This window comes from Dermacentor albipictus, chromosome 3 (genome assembly GCF_038994185.2).
Source record: "Dermacentor albipictus isolate Rhodes 1998 colony chromosome 3, USDA_Dalb.pri_finalv2, whole genome shotgun sequence".
Lineage (NCBI taxonomy): Eukaryota > Metazoa > Arthropoda > Arachnida > Ixodida > Ixodidae > Dermacentor > Dermacentor albipictus.
This window is the reverse complement of record NC_091823.1, coordinates 80,672,016-80,688,971: the sequence shown is the minus strand read 5'-3', so window position 1 is coordinate 80,688,971 and position 16,956 is coordinate 80,672,016. Positions and strand designations below refer to the sequence as shown.

The 16,956-nt window shown below is 45.9% G+C and overlaps 1 protein-coding gene across 1 annotated transcript; it reads right to left on the bottom strand.

Annotated features, from left to right (window-relative positions):
* Positions 1 to 854: 854 nt before the first annotated feature.
* On the bottom strand, positions 855 to 16,712 carry LOC135919171 (uncharacterized). Its single transcript, XM_065452884.2, has 4 exons — positions 16,575 to 16,712; positions 11,574 to 11,723; positions 4,150 to 4,605; positions 855 to 1,246 (listed from the first exon to the last, which is right to left on the bottom strand). The coding sequence occupies exons 3-4, from the start codon at positions 4,576 to 4,578 to the stop codon at positions 911 to 913; spliced, it is 765 nt and encodes a 254-aa protein (XP_065308956.2). The 5' UTR covers positions 4,579 to 4,605; positions 11,574 to 11,723; positions 16,575 to 16,712; the 3' UTR covers positions 855 to 910.
* Positions 16,713 to 16,956: the final 244 nt, after the last annotated feature.

Here is a 16,956-nt window from a genome sequence, read left to right as displayed (position 1 = left end):
CACACAGATGGCGCTAATTTCCATGGACCGTCAATGAACCACAATGTTTTATAAAATTGCTACCACCACTACCACCATGTTTTGAACGTATACGCCTCTATCGCTACAACGTATACTTACCCTGACTGTAATATAGTGGTTCGTACATAGTGAGCCTATTTTGTTGGCAACACATATGACAGCCTTTTTCCCCGTTGCAGATGCGATTATGTAACGCTGTAGGTATTCTTACGTAGGCGTCTTTTAATTCAACAAGCGCACGTGTATCTGCATGCACTGATCTGGCTTGCGAATTCAGGCGTGTTTGTATTCTAGGTTGTGCATTGCGCAGCAACTGTTTTGTGTGATATGATGGTGTGTATGGATGTGGTTCCCGCGTTTAGCCTGAGACCACGGGATTGCGCATGATGCGCTTGATGCTTTGGTGCTTTTTGTCACAATAAATGTGTTCGCGCCGCTTGGGTTTTCTGTTACCGTTCCTTTGGATAGTTACTTGTGCCCAATAGAAGTGCGAACGACCTTTGTATTGTTCATTATTGTTCGTAAGCGCCAATTGGCAACATGCCTTTGAGTTAACAAGTGTTACTGGGCCATTGACATAATATGAACAGATTGGGCCACCAGGACTCTGCCAAGATTTTTGGCAACACAGACGTAAATTCCAGGCTGCGAATAGGTCGTGTACATGTGTACATATATTCGCATCCTACTGCCCATCTTCGACGCCTTTTTACCTAACTCCAATACTTCCCTCTGATCGGTGTAGCAGGCTAAAGAACTGTTACACTATGAGGACAACACATGAATTTCTTTTCCTCTCATTCATTTCCCTTTCTCTCTCTCTCTCTCAGCTGGGCGTTTTCCTACATTACATCACTTCATGGAAAACACACATCAGTAACAACGAGTTCTACATGGAATGCGCTGTCATGTTCTTGGTTGTCCCGACGGACCGGCCGTCGAGCACATATTTGCTGACGGCGTCTCGAAAGGCGGGCCAGGCGTCGGCCAGCCGACGCTCCAGCGCGTCCTCCTTGCGTCCGCCCACGCTGGTGGTGACCGTGTGGGTGCCCGAGGACCCCGTCAGCGCCGACAAGAGGTGCATTTTGGCGATGAACAGCAGGCCCAGCATGGGCAGCGCCAGCGCCAGTCCCACGAACAGCGCGACGAGAGGCGCCGCCGCCGACATGTCCCTGTTGGTCATGGCGCAGTCCGAGCTTGACGGCCACCTGGACGTCGGGTCGACCTGCGCCCACAAAAGAACTATCTGTGGCAGTACTTGCTCCGCTCTATAACTTCACACGATGGAAGAAGCCGTGTATATGAAAAGAGAGAAAGAGGGAGGGAAGTCGGAATTGTTAGCTAGGTTTTGGCCAGTTCGCTATCTTTCTCGTGGTAGGGAGATGGGGAATAATACAGAGAGTGTGTGTGACGGAAAGCGAGGAGGTAGGAGTTTAGATCTATTGCGCGCACTGGAAAAGGTACACTGTGTCTACAATCGGGCACTCAAGTCTCTTGCCTTCAGGTTATACTGTAGAAGGGCTCGCATGGATTTCTGGGCTGATGAGCTGTTAAGGCCGAGATCGCGAAACGTTTCCTTCGATATATAATTGGCGTAGTGCTATACGGGCACCTATATCCTAACTTGTAGAAACTACACCGCAGCCTTATCGCACGTAAAAAGGTGACATTTGGCAAGTATACATATTGATAAACATTTATGAGATATTTTAATTTACTGCTAGAATTGGCAGCGAAATGCCGCCCAGCTAGGCGTCAGTGGTGTTAGCGTGCTGGGATGAGACAGAGCAAATTTGATGATGTTGTGTAAGCAATAAGGCTAGGTATGAGGATGTTGCTTATGAAAAAGTAAGCGCCAGTGTCGCACGCGTTGATTTTGGCTACGCTGGCGTGTGGCAGCTAGGGAGATAGCAGGCACGAAACGAGCGAACGACATCAGGACAAATCCACATACTGGGCGCTGGAACCGCAAGTGACTGGAAACCCAAACTTATGTTTAAAATAGTAAATTATTTAGGACATGCCAACGCTTTCCAATATATTTCTCGGGATTTAGGGGGTTGAAACCTTCATTAAAATTCAATAAAATTGTAATATCAGTACTTTTTAAGAAATGGAGAAACGCTAGTATGTATTTCAGATCAAACTTGAGCAGATCGAGCTTAAACTTAAACGGAGCTTAAAATGACCGAAAAAGAGGAGTTAGGCAAGTGACGTCGTAGAACAGATAGCCTGGTGATCTAATGGCAATAAACAGCAGTCCCAGTATGGGCAGCGCCAGAGACAGTTCCACGCCAAGGAAAGAGAAACGTAATGGAAAGAGGCAAATGGTGAGGTAGGGTGATGGGATCAAGGGCAGGGTGGGTTCGATTTATGCAGGGCAGGAGTAACTTGGCATCTCTGTGAGAGGCTTTTTTAATGATGACGATGACGATCACATCAACCACAAGCGGAGGACTCGGATTCCTTTGAGACTGCCGAGTGGTAGGACCAAATTAAGCACTGCGTGTTTCTAAACACCACCTCGCGTTTTCATTTTTTTTACTGCAGCCACTGCACTATACACACGGCTTTAGAAATACCACAACGTGGTGGTCTTGTATATACGCGCTTCCTTATATTCCTAATCGTTACTCATCACTCGTTTTTGTTCCATGCAGTCCCTCTTCACCAGTGTAGATTAGGCCACCAGAGCAAACTATCGCTTAGGCCGACTTGTCTGCTAGCATGCTTGTGGGCGGGAAACAGCACAACCACACAAGGACGCACTGACAGGGCAAGTGCAAACTATCAACTGAATTGACAATCCAGCGTTGTGTCTTTCCATGTTGTCGAGGACATTCAGAAACCACCGATCGAGTTGTTTCCTGTACGATATTTCTCACGTAGTCGTTTTTTACGAGTTTCAAAGAAAGCCTGCGAAAAAAAAAGCCACGTGACGGAGCGCTTGCGCAGTGGTATCGTCCTGCCCTCCAGCGTGTGTTTGGTGAGCGAGGTCGGCTGCATCGTGACCATGGCTACGAGGAAGCGGAAAAGCGTTCTTCATCTCCTGGGCGGCGCTCGGCCAGCAGCATGTATTAAATTACGCCGTTCATTCGACAGGAGCCGCCGGTCCAGCGGCCTACAACGCCCTGCCGCTTCCCCGTCGCCAGTCACGATGCAACCCACCTTGTTCACCGAACGCACGCTTGAAAGCAGCACGCTGCCACTGCGCCAGCGCTCCGTCACGTGGCTTTCTTTTCATATTTCGAGGGCTTTCTTTGCAAACCGGAAAAATGACCACGTGAGATGTATCGTACAGGAAATAACTCGATCGGTGGTTTCTGAAGGTGATCTACAAATCTACGGGGTCCTAAGCCAATAATTATATAGTGGGGTAATTAAACTTAATTAATTATTGAGTGATTGGGAAAAATGTTGCCTGAGTTACCATAGACCAGTGAGAATAGTATGCGATTCGTTCAATTCGCTTCCAACGCGCCTTTCATTAAAAAAAAAATATTGGCTCAAGTTACGTGGGACACCCTGTATATGAGTGGTATGTATCGGCATGACAATCTTGGTGAAGCTTCACAGCTACTAATTTCGTAGTTTTCTTTTTAGCAGCCTTTAAGCTGCATGTAAAGCAGACGACGCGTGCACCTGGTGGGAGTGACTATGACGTAATTCTCCGCACGGCGCCTCCGAGATGTTTCCCCGTTCTGCGGGCAGCTCGGGCGCCACCTAATCTCGGAGTTCATGGAGATGCCGTGCGCTCTAGGTTATGCGTAACTTTTGGGAGAGGTAACGTCGGGGTTATTTCTTTCAGTTTCGGTATTAAAAACGGCTATTTTTGCGCGCCTGCCATTTTGCTTTTGTTTGCGTTTCAATCTTCACATTTTGCATGGAGGCTCACTCCTTTATATCTACATAATGGTAAACTATAGGCGTCTCACGCGGCCCGAAATTTGCTTCGCCGCAACTAGCCCTCCTTGTTCTTGTGTTGAATTGCCCCTCGCTCTCACTCTTTCATTACCTCTAGTGAATATAAATTACAGAATGTAAGGACGATTCAGCTTTAAGCGCTCTTCATTGAATGGTCCGCACGCTCCTGTAGTCCCGAATACAAGCACCGAACTGTCGACTGACCTGCATCGGGTTGTGCACGATGGCGTGAAGCGGTATCGGCTGCTCGTAAGACTCGCCACCGCCCGCCGTTGCGAACGTGTGCAGGCCCATGTTTCCCACGTGATGAACGCCTCCACCGACTGCGCCCCTGTCGTTCGCTTGGTGGTGGTGGTGGTGGATGACCGGCGGTGGTTGCAGGGGTGCGACGGGCCCGAAGCCGCCACCATTTCCGCCCCCGTGGCCGGCGCCCCGGCCGCCTCCGTTATCGGGCAGCAAGTCGATCTGCCAGATTTCGGTCTTCTTGGTGCCCGATGCACTCGTCGGCGACGACGACGAGGACGGTCGAACACCGCCCGCAGCACAGGAAACCGTCGTCGCCAGGACGAGAGTTGCCGCGATCAGTGGAAGGAGAGGAGCTGAGGAGCGCCTGCAGAGCTCCAGCCGCCACATCGCTGTTCAACCTCTTGTGCCCTGCAACTGAAAAAAAGAAAGAAAGAAAAATTAAGTGTGGCTCAGTTTGTTTCACGAAGTAATGACATCATAGTGAGAAAAGATTGCGGCGAGTTAACGAACGTCCTAAATGAAGCGGGCGCCATCATTGGTTTTTAACGCGGATAGCAATATTTGCCTGCTTCAGCCGTTCCCTATCTATCTATCTATCTATCTATCTATCTATCTATCTATCTATCTATCTATCTATCTATCTATCTATCTATCTATCTATCTATCTATCTATCTATCTATCTATCTATCTATCTATCTATCTATCTATCTATCTATCTATCTATCTATCTATCTATCTATCTATCTATCTATCTATCTATCTATCTATCTATCTATCTATCTATCTATCTATCTATCTATCTATCTATCTATCTATCTATCTATCTATCTATCTATCTATCTATCTATCTATCTATCTATCTATCTATCTATCTATCTATCTATCTATCTATCTATCTATCTATCTATCTATCTATCTATCTATCTATCTATCTATCTATCTATCTATCTATCTATCTATCTATCTATCTATCTATCTATCTATCTATCTATCTATCTATCTATCTATCTATCTATCTATCTATCTATCTATCTATCTATCTATCTATCTATCTATCTATCTATCTATCTATCTATCTATCTATCTATCTATCTATCTATCTATCTATCTATCTATCTATCTATCTATCTATCTATCTATCTATCTATCTATCTATCTATCTATCTATCTATCTATCTATCTATCTATCTATTGTGCAGTGGACCAAGTTACCCAGTAGCTTCGGCCACTAGGTATGGGCTCGTGGTTGTGACTGTCGCATGCATCGCCGTCATTCCAGATTTGTCATCCGACACTCGTCACGCCATCGTTGTCATAAAGTCATCATGCATTCCTTTTCACTCCGCCATAGTGATGTCGGCGTGGTCGTTCAATCGTGCTCATTCTAGCTTCGTGATCTTATTTTGTTATGTTATCGTCGTCACACCTTCTAAAACGACCCAGTAGTCTCAGTTGTAGGATAGCTTGATTTACTTATTACGCGTTTGGGGTGGTGATGATGATGATGTGTGGTGTTTTATGGCTCAAGGGCCAGGTTTGGCCAAAGAGCGCTGTCGTGTTGCCACCATGATGACGTCGTGATCGCTGCATCGTCGTCATTCCAGCTTTGTCGCACGACTCTCGTCATGCCTTCGTCATTACGCCATCTTCCTCACACAGTCTTCGTCATGCCGTTATTGGCTATCTGTTGTTTTGTCTTGTCATCACTTCCGTAACGTCATATGGCCATGCCGTCGTCGTCATACCACCTTCGTCGTTGCATCAACGCCAATCTTTCTTCGTCATTGTCTTGTAAACGTATTGTCGACATTAAAGCGTGATTACGCCACCCTTGTCATGCTATCATCGTCACACAGTCGCTATCACGCCTCCATTGCCACACTTTCCTCGTAATGCTGTTACAGTGGTGCCATCGTCATCATTACAACTTTGTCATTCTACTCTCGTCATACCGTCGTCGTCACGCCAACGTCGTGACGAATAATGAGTAACGATCAGGTCTAGGAGGAAGCGCGTATATACAAGTCCATTACGTTGTGGCATTTGTAAAGCCACGTGTCTAGTGCAGTGGCTGGTAAAAAAAAGTAATAACCAAGAGGTGGTCTTTGGAAACGTACAGTGCTTAGTTTCGTGCTACCACTCGACAGTCTCAAGGGTACCTGAGTTCTTCGCTTGCGGTTGATGTGATCATCAGCGACTTCACGCCGACGTTGTCGTACAGGTTTCGTGATAAAGTCAGTGTCACGCCATTGTCATCACTCACTCGTGTTCATCTCATTGTCCTCATGGCATCGTCTTGCTATCGTCGTGAATGCATCATAGTCGCACAGTCGTCGTCATGCATTCGTTTTCATACTGTCCTAGGGATGTCGTCGTCGTCATGGGATCGTTTAACCATCGTCATCGCTTCATCACCATCGTCCCATTGTCGTAATGTCGTCGTCATTATATCATGGTCATAATTTAAGAATCCACATCATCTTGTTGTCACCAGGCCGTCATTGTTAAAGGTCTTTGTCATTCCGTCGATAATGATCCTTCGTCATCCCGTGGTCTCTGCGTCGGAGACGTATACAGTCGTCGTCATGCCTTCTGCTCGTGGGCGACCTCGGCAAGCGAGTGCCTTAGCAAAGTGGGACGGCATTTGAGCATGCATGTGGCATATATCCGAAACAACAAATGTCTCAGAATTACCACTACACATGTTAAACGAATGTGGCTTCAGGAATACGGCCTGTCGCTACATTGCTAGATTACTGTTCGCATTACCGTCGAAGTTCAACCGTAATTTTTTCCCCCACTTTCTATAAAGTTGGGTTGGACGTTTTATTCAACGGAGTGCGTGTTGGTAAAACTTTCTTACTGCAATAAATTAAGTAATTATTCTTTTTATTGCTGGTAAAAAGCTCCTCACAAAAGAATCTTTGGAGCTCGTGTAAGAAGGCTCGTCTTTAGGTGCAAGGCAAATGAACTCAGGTGGTCAAAATTACGGCGTGGTTCACAGCCCTAGTGTTGCTTTGAGATCTTCAAACCTACCTCGAAATTCAACTGTACAGCATACAGAGCTTCGTGCAGTTTTTGTTGTTGAGATGCTTGAAAACAGTAGGAAAATATACCATATCACAATACGCGCTCTGTAAAATTAAAGCAGATTTTTTTTCTCGTGTAATCCTTGTACAACTTAATATGCATGTCCGGCATTAGAGCACAGCGGCATAGATAAATTTAGTAACAAAGTGTGCTTCAGCCCGAAATGATCTTCCACGCCTGGATTGTATCACTTTCCTGCAGTCTCTCCATTATCACTGCACAAACAGTAAAAACATGTACAAAGTGTATACTCTAACCGCGTTGTGGGCGTGTCTTATAATTATCCTAATCCATAATTACGAATTCTTTTCTCTCTTGAAAACAGCTTTGTGTGGCACACGATAAACGAATGTTCGCAATCTCTTCGCGTTCATGAGAACTAAGCTTGGATTCCACGGCTTATATCCTCGTTGCCTTTGTGTGTCACAACATAATACCGCTCTCGAGAGCCTCTAGAGCAAACGAGAGTGGTCTTTATAAGCTGTCAGGCTAGCATTAAGGGGCTCATAGAAGCATTATGGTGTTTACTGTAATAAAGATTTAGAGATTACGAGCACAACGACACTACCAAGCTTCAGGACGTTGTCGTGACGCTTAATGAAGAATGTTCACTAAGTAATAGCGGTCGCGTAGATTCCTTTGAGTACGAAAAGTTTATGGAAGCCTAAATTCTAGCCGTACATAACCAACTGCACAATCGCAGTCATCGGTATAATCAGAGTGACGCAGACAGCTACCTACTAAAAGCTCATGTTACTCGTCTTGTCGCTCTATGCAGATTGTGTCACTTTTAACTTTTTTGCCTATTTTTTTTTTACACGCTTTGTCTATCGAGGGCAACTTCTGCCGTTACCATAAGCCTGTTATCATACCAAAACAGGAACTGCAGGTGGAACGAAAAATCGTATCTTTAAATGCGACGCCATGCACAGACGCGCTAAAATTTCTTGAACTTTAAGGGTACTTAAGGCTTGTCCCATTTCTAACACCATTCAGTTGTTCATCAAAACTGAGAGCAGGAAGAGTCGGTGTGGTTCCATCTTAACAAAAAACTGCGCGAAAAAGACGTCTACGAGCAAAGAAACGACCAATACGAGCGCTGAAAATCAGCGCAGTTCTCGAAATCAGCGCCCGTGTTGGTCGTTTCTTTGCTCGTCCACGTCTCTTTCGCGCAGTGTTTTGTTAAGATGGAACCATTACGTTGACATGCCAACACGCGAAAAAATGGGTGTTGCGATCAACACCTTTAAGGAAGGATATTTGGTCGAATTAGGAGTCGAACCTTGATTTACTTGTTTGTCGGTTTCAGGTGGTTGTGTCTAGCAAAAACTCCAGCCCCTTTGTTCCGCCTCTTATCGTTAATCTGCACCCCAACCCATTCTATTGTTGTGAGAATCGTCTTATAATCCTGGCTCCCTGTGTATACTCGGCTTGATAAGCGTAGTCCTGCACAGAGTCAAACGGGCCACTACCAAACCAGAATTCTTGTTCCGTTGCTAAGTCATTGGACATTACTTTAGTCTCTTGCATATTAAACTTCAAACGAATTCTTATACCTTGCTGGTTCAAATCTTAAAACAATTGTTGTGAAAATTTGCCAGCGTTGCTTAACACAACAATGTCACATATAAATTGTAGATGAGGAATTTGCCGTTTATCCTTACACCTAACCCTTATAAATCTGGAATTTTGAGTACTCATTGCAAACACGCAGCGAAAAGCAACCCAGAGATTGTGTCTTCTTTCCTGACCCTCTTCTCAACCTGCATTTTCCTTCGTTTATTGTGACTCATTATAGTGGATGTGGAATAGGAATACATTTCCTAAAAATAACCGCATGCGCTTCTTCCACTGTTGACCATGCAACCCTTCTATGACTGCTGGTGCCTCTGCTCAAAAGAACTCCTCTTGTTGATTCCAAGGAGCGCCAAATGTGTTACGTGACCGCGCCACGTCACCGACTAATGACTCCTATTACACAGACCTGATAGTTTTTGCAGTGAACAGCGGCTGACGTTCACATTTCCCGTGGTTTGCCACATGTAGCGTCATCACGTTATGGTTTGGATTTATTTCATGCATTTACCATCGCAAAGCCACAACTGCATATATGAGAGGCATCGTAGTGGAGAGCTCCGCATTATTTTTGACCCACTAGGATTGTTAAGAGTGCAGCTAAATCTAAGTACATGTACCGAGCGTTTGTGCATTTCAACCACATCGTATTGCGGCGCCTGCTTTCGGGCATCGAACCCGCGCCCTCTCGCTGAGCACCACAACGTTGCAGCCACTGGGACACACCATGGCGGGTAATCGCAGTATCTCTATGGCAAAAGTAATAGCCAGATATGAAACTCTATTCCCACCAACGCTTCGACATCGGGTTCGCGACGCTCGAACTTTCTTGCCTTCTTTGAGCTGTCGTCATCAAGACGACGAAGGCGTTCACTGCAAGCTGAAACCTGATTTACAACGTGTATGCTGTCAATGTGCAATTGCTGTCAGATTGGTGGGTCGTATCCTGAACTCTGATATGATCTCCTCGCGTCGGATTCACGTAAACGTATGCCAAAGTGAGTGAGCTCAGCATTGATAATGCTGGATAATGCTTTAGAAATCTGTGAAGAAGGTTGTCACTCTCAGGATCGAATGGTGCACATATAGTAGTACAGAACTACAAACGCTCAACTACAACTGAAGTTTACTCGGCACTGGGCTTAAGTCAGCCAGAAGCCATACCAACGTGAACTTATAACTGTTTATGCGTGTATAACTCGTGCACTAACAGATTCCAGTTCATTGTTTGCGACATTCCTACAAGCTGTGCTAACGCAGTTATATCTTTTTTTCTGATGCAACATACTTCAAGGACATATCTATTCTGTCGTGTTTGATATAGCTTCTACTTGATGTATTCCATTGTCAAGTAAATGTCATTCGCAGCCCCAGTGGACATGTATTCAGTGCTTGCGGCGTTTAACGGCCCGAAGTCTCAACTTCAGAGGCTATGACAACGACAGACGTCGTGCGACACGTTGTAGGACTCTTCGGGTCCCATTAGATTTTGCGTTGGTAACATGTCTCACAAATCTAGCCACTAGCTATGCCACTAAAGTTCTTCATTCGCAGTACTTTATTTTAGATAATGTGAACGGTAAAGATATCTTTTTTACTTTTCTTACCATAGGCTCCGTTATAAGCCTATACCGGACCCTTTCAGCCTTCGTTATAAGCCTATACCGAACCCTTTTCAGGCTTCCTGCGGGATAACGCGCACGGTTCTGACGTCGGAGAGTCGACCTCTCGACCACCGAGCGCGACAAAAAGAAGGAATGCGCAGGGGGACCCGGTTTTGTAAGAGGCGAATGTAGCGACGCCGTAATGCGACCCACATGCGCTCTGCCAGGGGTTTCGCGTGACCTCAATGTAATATCGGGTTACGATGAACAATGGCCGCTGTCGAAAGCGTACAGAGAATATGCGTCACTGTCGAATCGAGGAAGGATCAAGGTTGAGCGCAGATGCAAAGCGCAGCCCAGCCCAGCCTAGCCTAGCCTCTCGATGTTGGTATACGATGCGACCGCCACGTTCTGGGCGGTTGATGTGTTTTGAGGCTGCTGTTGCGCGTTCGCTGTGGTGCTGTGTCATTAGGCAAAACATCTGGGGTGCCGGTCGCCGGGGCTAAATCTTTTATGAGATGATGATGACGATGGCAATTTCAGAAAAAAAGAAAGCAGTGTATGTAATCTCTGCATTCTGCGATTACTGACCTATGAGGATGAAAGTTTGGTTATGACGCAGAAGCTTAAAGTTACATACAATTACATTAAAGTTAAGTCGGCACGAAAATAAAGAAACTAGAATAGAATAAAAACAAATTAACATAGACTTAATAAATTAAATTAGGCACATAGAAATACATAGTGAAATAGTGTGCTTTGGTGTGACATCTGCGTATTGATGTGTCTGTTAAATATTTATGTTCGGTTTAATTTGAGTTTGGAATTATGTGGCAGTGGTTTTGATATGTATAATCGGATGTATGTCGTACTTCGTTTATGCTCTTTGTGGCACAGATGGAACGCCGTGAGTCGTTGGTTTCTCGTCTTATGTGTTGCTCAGGCAGCGGCGAACTGAGCTAGCGGCGAATTGTATTGAGACCTCCGCTTGTACGCACGAATATATCTGTAGTTTTTATGTATATTGCTTGAATAAGTTTGAATTTTATGAAGACAAGGACGGAGAGAAGGCGAGAGACGAATAGCTGCGAAGATGCGAAAGCGTGCTGTACCTTTACAATTCTTCCAAGGCGTCCGTATTTTGTTCCAGTGGCGCGCAATTTCAGCTCAGCGCAATGTGCCCTCTATAGCATCTGCAGCTCGCGGTCATTGGAGACGCCGGCGCTGCAAGGTCTCTGCGCACGTTGACCCGAGTGTTGCAGCTGCAATGAAGGGTAAAGTAAAACAAGTTATTCCATCACTGAAAGCAACAACGTCAACTACAGTGAAAACAAAAAAGGACGTTAAAAAGATGGCAAGGACATCTTGACTTGCCGTCCCGGCGAGAGAACGCAAAGCCACAAATTAGACGCGCGCGGCAGCACCGACTTCACCGCACTACTTTGCAAGAGCGCAATTAGGAGACGCCGGCGAGCCGAGACGCGCAAGCCTTTCTACTCGGGTGTTGTAACTACCGTATTTATTCAATTGTGGCGCGTACCTTTTTCTCCCCCAAAAGCTTCGCTAATGTATGACATGCACTTTAGAATTGAGTACGAAACAAAAACTGGAATATGTGGTGTCTAAGTCGTCAGTCTGTGATCGCGGTTTCTCATCTCGAAGGCTGTGCTTCGCCGTGCTGCGGGTGCCGAAAGCTGAAAGCTGCTGCGAGCGCCAGAAGTTTGTCATCATTGGACGCCACCTATGTCTCATAGCCAAATCCAAACTCCAGCATCTTCAGAGTAATGAAAATTGATATCGAAGACATTGATTATCTGTACTGCGGCCACCGCAATTTCATGATGGCCGCAAAAAAAAAATATTGCTGCCGTCCAACTTTTCCAGTTGAACCGGGCTTGAACCAATTCACTCCAGACGTTGCTGCAGCTGTAAGGGCAGATTTTCAAAATTTGTGCGCGTTACAAGAGGGCGCGTTACAATTGAGCAAAATCGGTATCTCTCTTACCTTTTGTTTTATAACTCTGCACGTTTGCCGTGCTACTTTTCGTCTTGATTTGACGCCGGTGCGCGTTGCGAGGAGTTCGTGTTACCTATTATGTGGGCGCGGGAGAGGCACGAAACCCAATCGCCCTTGGTTTCGCCATTTTGACGCGAGTTTTGCGAAACTCTCTGTTCCGTTGCAGCTGCCTTGTGTGGGTGCTGACAACACGAAGGAACTGCGATCCATTCTTCAACTTTGTCGCTTCTCTTACAGGGTAGGGTGCTATGTTTCCGAACAACGCTTTCTCGTCGCCCGACTCTTGTCGGCAGTTTTTTAAATGTTTTTATGCCCGTTTAGTCCATGCAGAAGACCGCCACTTATATACCCCACTTTATAGAACAGATGCTGCGAGGATGCACCGCATGCTTGCACGCCAATGCAACACGTTTGAATGTAATGAAGCACACTTCATACATGCCCGATTCTATTCCCCAGATCCTACCTTAAGTCTTCGATTTCCATCAAGACTGCCCCGAAGGCATGTGACCCTCTTCTGTAGGCTATGATTGGGCGTCGCGTTAACCGATTCCAATGCGTTCCGCATATAGATGGTCGAAACCGCAGCTCGAGGCTACTGCGGTGACTAGGAAACAATACGTCATGTTCTACGCCAGTGCCCGCAGTATGGAGACACGCCCTTTCCCTCATGCCCAACCAGTTGAACGATCGGCCTCTGTCGGAAGAAAAAGTTCTACAGCGTCGAAGAGACTTAACATCGCATCAAAAGGCCGTGCAAGCGCTCCTGCAATTTTTTTTTGTGATCCACCGGCCTGTGTGAACGCTTCTAATTGGAACGCCCTAAACATTATTTCTTCCTTTCTATCTCTCTCTCTCTTTGTCGTCTTTTGATATTGATATTGATAACAAAAGTCAGTGTATTATAATTCAAAACATACTAAAACAGTGCAGATATGTAAATTTTGACAAAAAGAAAACTGGAAATATTATTACCTAAGAAAACCTTACGTAATAGTGAAGAGGTATTGATATATACTCATTCTGGGTAAATTACAAGTGAATGCGAGAATAAAAAAACTAGAACAAATGGATTTTGTGCACCAGACTAATAACACGTGCTGAGTTTTTTTGTCATTCCGTTCTTTTTTTCTTTGTGCAATGGATTTTGTGCACCAGACTAATAACACGTGCAGAGTTTTTTGTCATTCTGTTCTTCTTTTGTTATATCGCCTGTTCTTGAAGGTTTTATCATCTCATTATTATGTTATCGTCATCATCATCGTTATCATAGCGCGCGGAGGCGGTATGTGCATATGGAAGAAAGCGTGGATTAGCCAAGCTAGCGACTTCCGCCTGTTGCAATCACGAACCGTGTTTATTGCTGATAAAAATATGCGGACGAGACTTAGTGTACCAAAGCGATGAAGAAAACGCGCAATTATAATTATGTTACCTAACCGCGAGCTAGATTGCTTGGACGCAATCACAACGTATACCTGCCCTTCCACCGCAATAACGTTATTTTTTTAAAAGAGAACTATTAACTTGAAATGCTCAAAAGTCTCGCTTTACGCTTTATTTTTCAGCATGCTTCTGTTAATCAATATAAGTTAACTTGTAAACGTTCGTTACCTAAAAGAAATTAGGCCTCTTCGAAGCAGCGTCACGCAGGGGATCCGATGCAGGAGATGGAGATCAGTTCGCGCTGTTGCGTGTTTAAGCTGCGAACACGGCGCCCTTACTCACACAATGCTCCCCGAGGAACGAAAAGTAACGGTTTTCAGTCAGGATTAAGGGTGAGCAATTGGCCGCGCAGTTCGGTGATGCTTGAAAAATCTTCAGGTCTGCGGAATTGTGGGCAGTTTCGCTGTAAAAATGCCCTGCGCGCCTCTTAAACGCTCCATTCGCCGAGTCGTCGACATAGCTGGTGTACTTTGCGTTCCACATCCCTTCACAAGACAGTGTCGGTACTTATAAAAATGACAGCATTCGGTGAGCGTCAGCGTCATTGAAAATGTCTGAGGGAGTGGTTTTCGAAACCTATGCCTTCTGGAGCGTCCGTCCAACCGAAAACGTGCTCCAGGAGACTGCGAAGGTTTTACGAGCACGTTATGCACAAAACCACTCTAGATTATTACGGTTTCGTTTTCGCTTTACAATTCATTGTGTCGTATAACAGTGCCTGCGATATGAGTTTATTACAGGAGCTTATTTTATGGAAGGCTGCCGTCGTGCTCTACTGTGACACGTGTAATTAAGTACCCCGATGCCACAATGAAGTTCTATAATGTTGAAACTGCGAGTGTTTAACCTTATTTTTTATGGAATCAGAGAAAAAGAACTCGGAATGTTTGAACAATATTGGTATACTATATCACAGTAGATGAAATTAAAGAAAAAGGAGAGATACGGTGCTGTTGGCTTAAAAGCAAGAAGAAAATGAAATGGAGCTTTTAGGGTTAAAAAAAGAACCTCATTAAGTGTTTTGAGGCAATGCATAGTATATTATGCAACGATCAACGTTGACTTCGGTATCTTGTTTCTTTTTATCATAGCCAACCTTTCCCACATCGCTCTCTGTAGAACTGGAGGCGTCTTCACTGCTTAACAGAAAGGTTCAAACGGGATCATTCGCAGACCTATTCCTGCGCGAGAACTACAAACGAGAATCTGCATTGTCACGTGTGATTTTCCTGTTTTATTTCACGACCTGTTGATTTCATATTTGCAGCGACGCCATGTTTAAGGGAGGTGGTATGTTCTTTTTTCACTGTCGTCTATGAATGTACAGGCACGAAGTGCATTGCGCCTTGTAGCAGACAATTGGTTACTTATGCGTGGCTAGCTGCTTTTGTTCACCCTTGTGCCGCGGCATGGCAGAAACTAAGCGTTCTTATCATACGTAGAGCGAGAGAGAGAGAGGGGAACGCAGGGATGTTAACCAGTCAACAGTCTGATATACCAAAGCAGCTATACAACCAAAGGCTTAGCGTTAGACTGCACAGCTACGTCTGTGCCATTCCTTTGATCTTACGAAGTGTTGGCAACTTAACGTGTGTACCCCCCCACCCCCCCCAAGAAAAAAAAAAAGAAAAATCCATCAAACAATGTGACTTTGCCTCGTACTGCTCGATGTTTTTCACGCTGCGACCGTCTGGCGAATCACAGGCGACAACCATATACAAAGGGCGCGCATGCATTATTTGCACACGTACACTGTACGAATTCCGGTTCCCGCTTGCGAAGGAATCCTTCTAAGCACGTGTCCTTGGCGTCTGTCTCGACTTGGCGCGACTAACTGACGCCCACCGACTGCGAGCCCTCCCCCCTTCAAACAGCTGCCGCGGCAGGCGGCCAAACGCGTGGCATTGCGCTCTTTCGAAAGGGACGCGTATTACAGCGTTACGCAACGCCTGTATAGTCATTGGCGCTAACGACGCTCAACGGCGCGCGGTGTTCCTCAATTATTCCAGTCGTTGAGCTGGCCTACAAGGTGTGGGGTACGATTTCATAAAGCTTGCTTGGTGTTCGGCCATTCGTCGTATAACATCTTCGCTGTCACGTGCGGCCTATGCGGCGCCTGCTTTTACCGGTCGCTGATGTAGGAACTGTTTTGTAAATCATTAACTCCGCGTGGCCGAGGGAACGCTTCTTGCCTGTGTAACTGCTTTTGACTGGCCTGCACACGAAGATAGCTAAGAAGAGCGAACAGAGGTCCTAGTGTATAGCACGATATATGCAGGATGATATAGTTATAGAGTGAAAGAATACAACAGCCTGGCACAGTACCCTATGCGAAGAGTTGAAGATGCGCATGGGGTGGCGACATGATGCGAAATGAGGCTGATAATGATATGCAGGTATACAAATGATACACATAGTGAATGATGTAAAGAGCAAAAAATACGTGCATATGTATATACAACTGCTGAAAGCAAGCTTGGCTCTTGTTAGCTGACTTGTTAGCTGATTATAAGCGAGACAATTTGCACATCCGCGATGTCGTCCCAGTGGGCGTACAGTTTCAAAACATGGAGCACATACGGGGAGTTTTCGCGACAGCGTGATTAAGTGTAAATGTGGTCAGCGCGCGTGCGCGTGCACGTGCACTTACCCTAGAGAGTGCGTACCGTCGTCCTCGAAGCCATGCAGCTCGCTGTGTGTTCGAGTCGCTTCTGGGCGCGACATCTCCGAGAGGGCGGCTTTTATGAAAGACAGGCTACTCGCCCCGCGACAATGGCGGGTGGCCGGCCGGCAGGTCGGTCACCACGACACCCGGACCTCGGGCGCAGCGGCCGTGAAAAAGCGTCACGTTGGTGTGCCGCTTGCTTCGCGCACGCACGCGCTCGCGAGCCCGAAACGCGAGAGTGAAGAGGACCGGTCCGTGACAAAATTGAAATAAGCGCGCGCGCTCTGTTTGCTCTTTACGGCAGTCAGTCAGAAGTTTCACTCACGTTGGATGTTTGGCTGTATAAATATTCATTTACATAATCCTG

Bases quoted from the DNA above. Each gene is read 5' to 3' on its own strand.
- LOC135919171 (XM_065452884.2), bottom strand. From the start codon at position 4,578: ATGTGGCGGCTGGAGCTCTGCAGGCGCTCCTCAGCTCCTCTCCTTCCA. The intron at 1,247-4,149 runs GTCAGTCGACAG...TTGTGGGCGCAG, and splicing joins TCGTGCACAACCCGATGCAG to GTCGACCCGACGTCCAGGTG.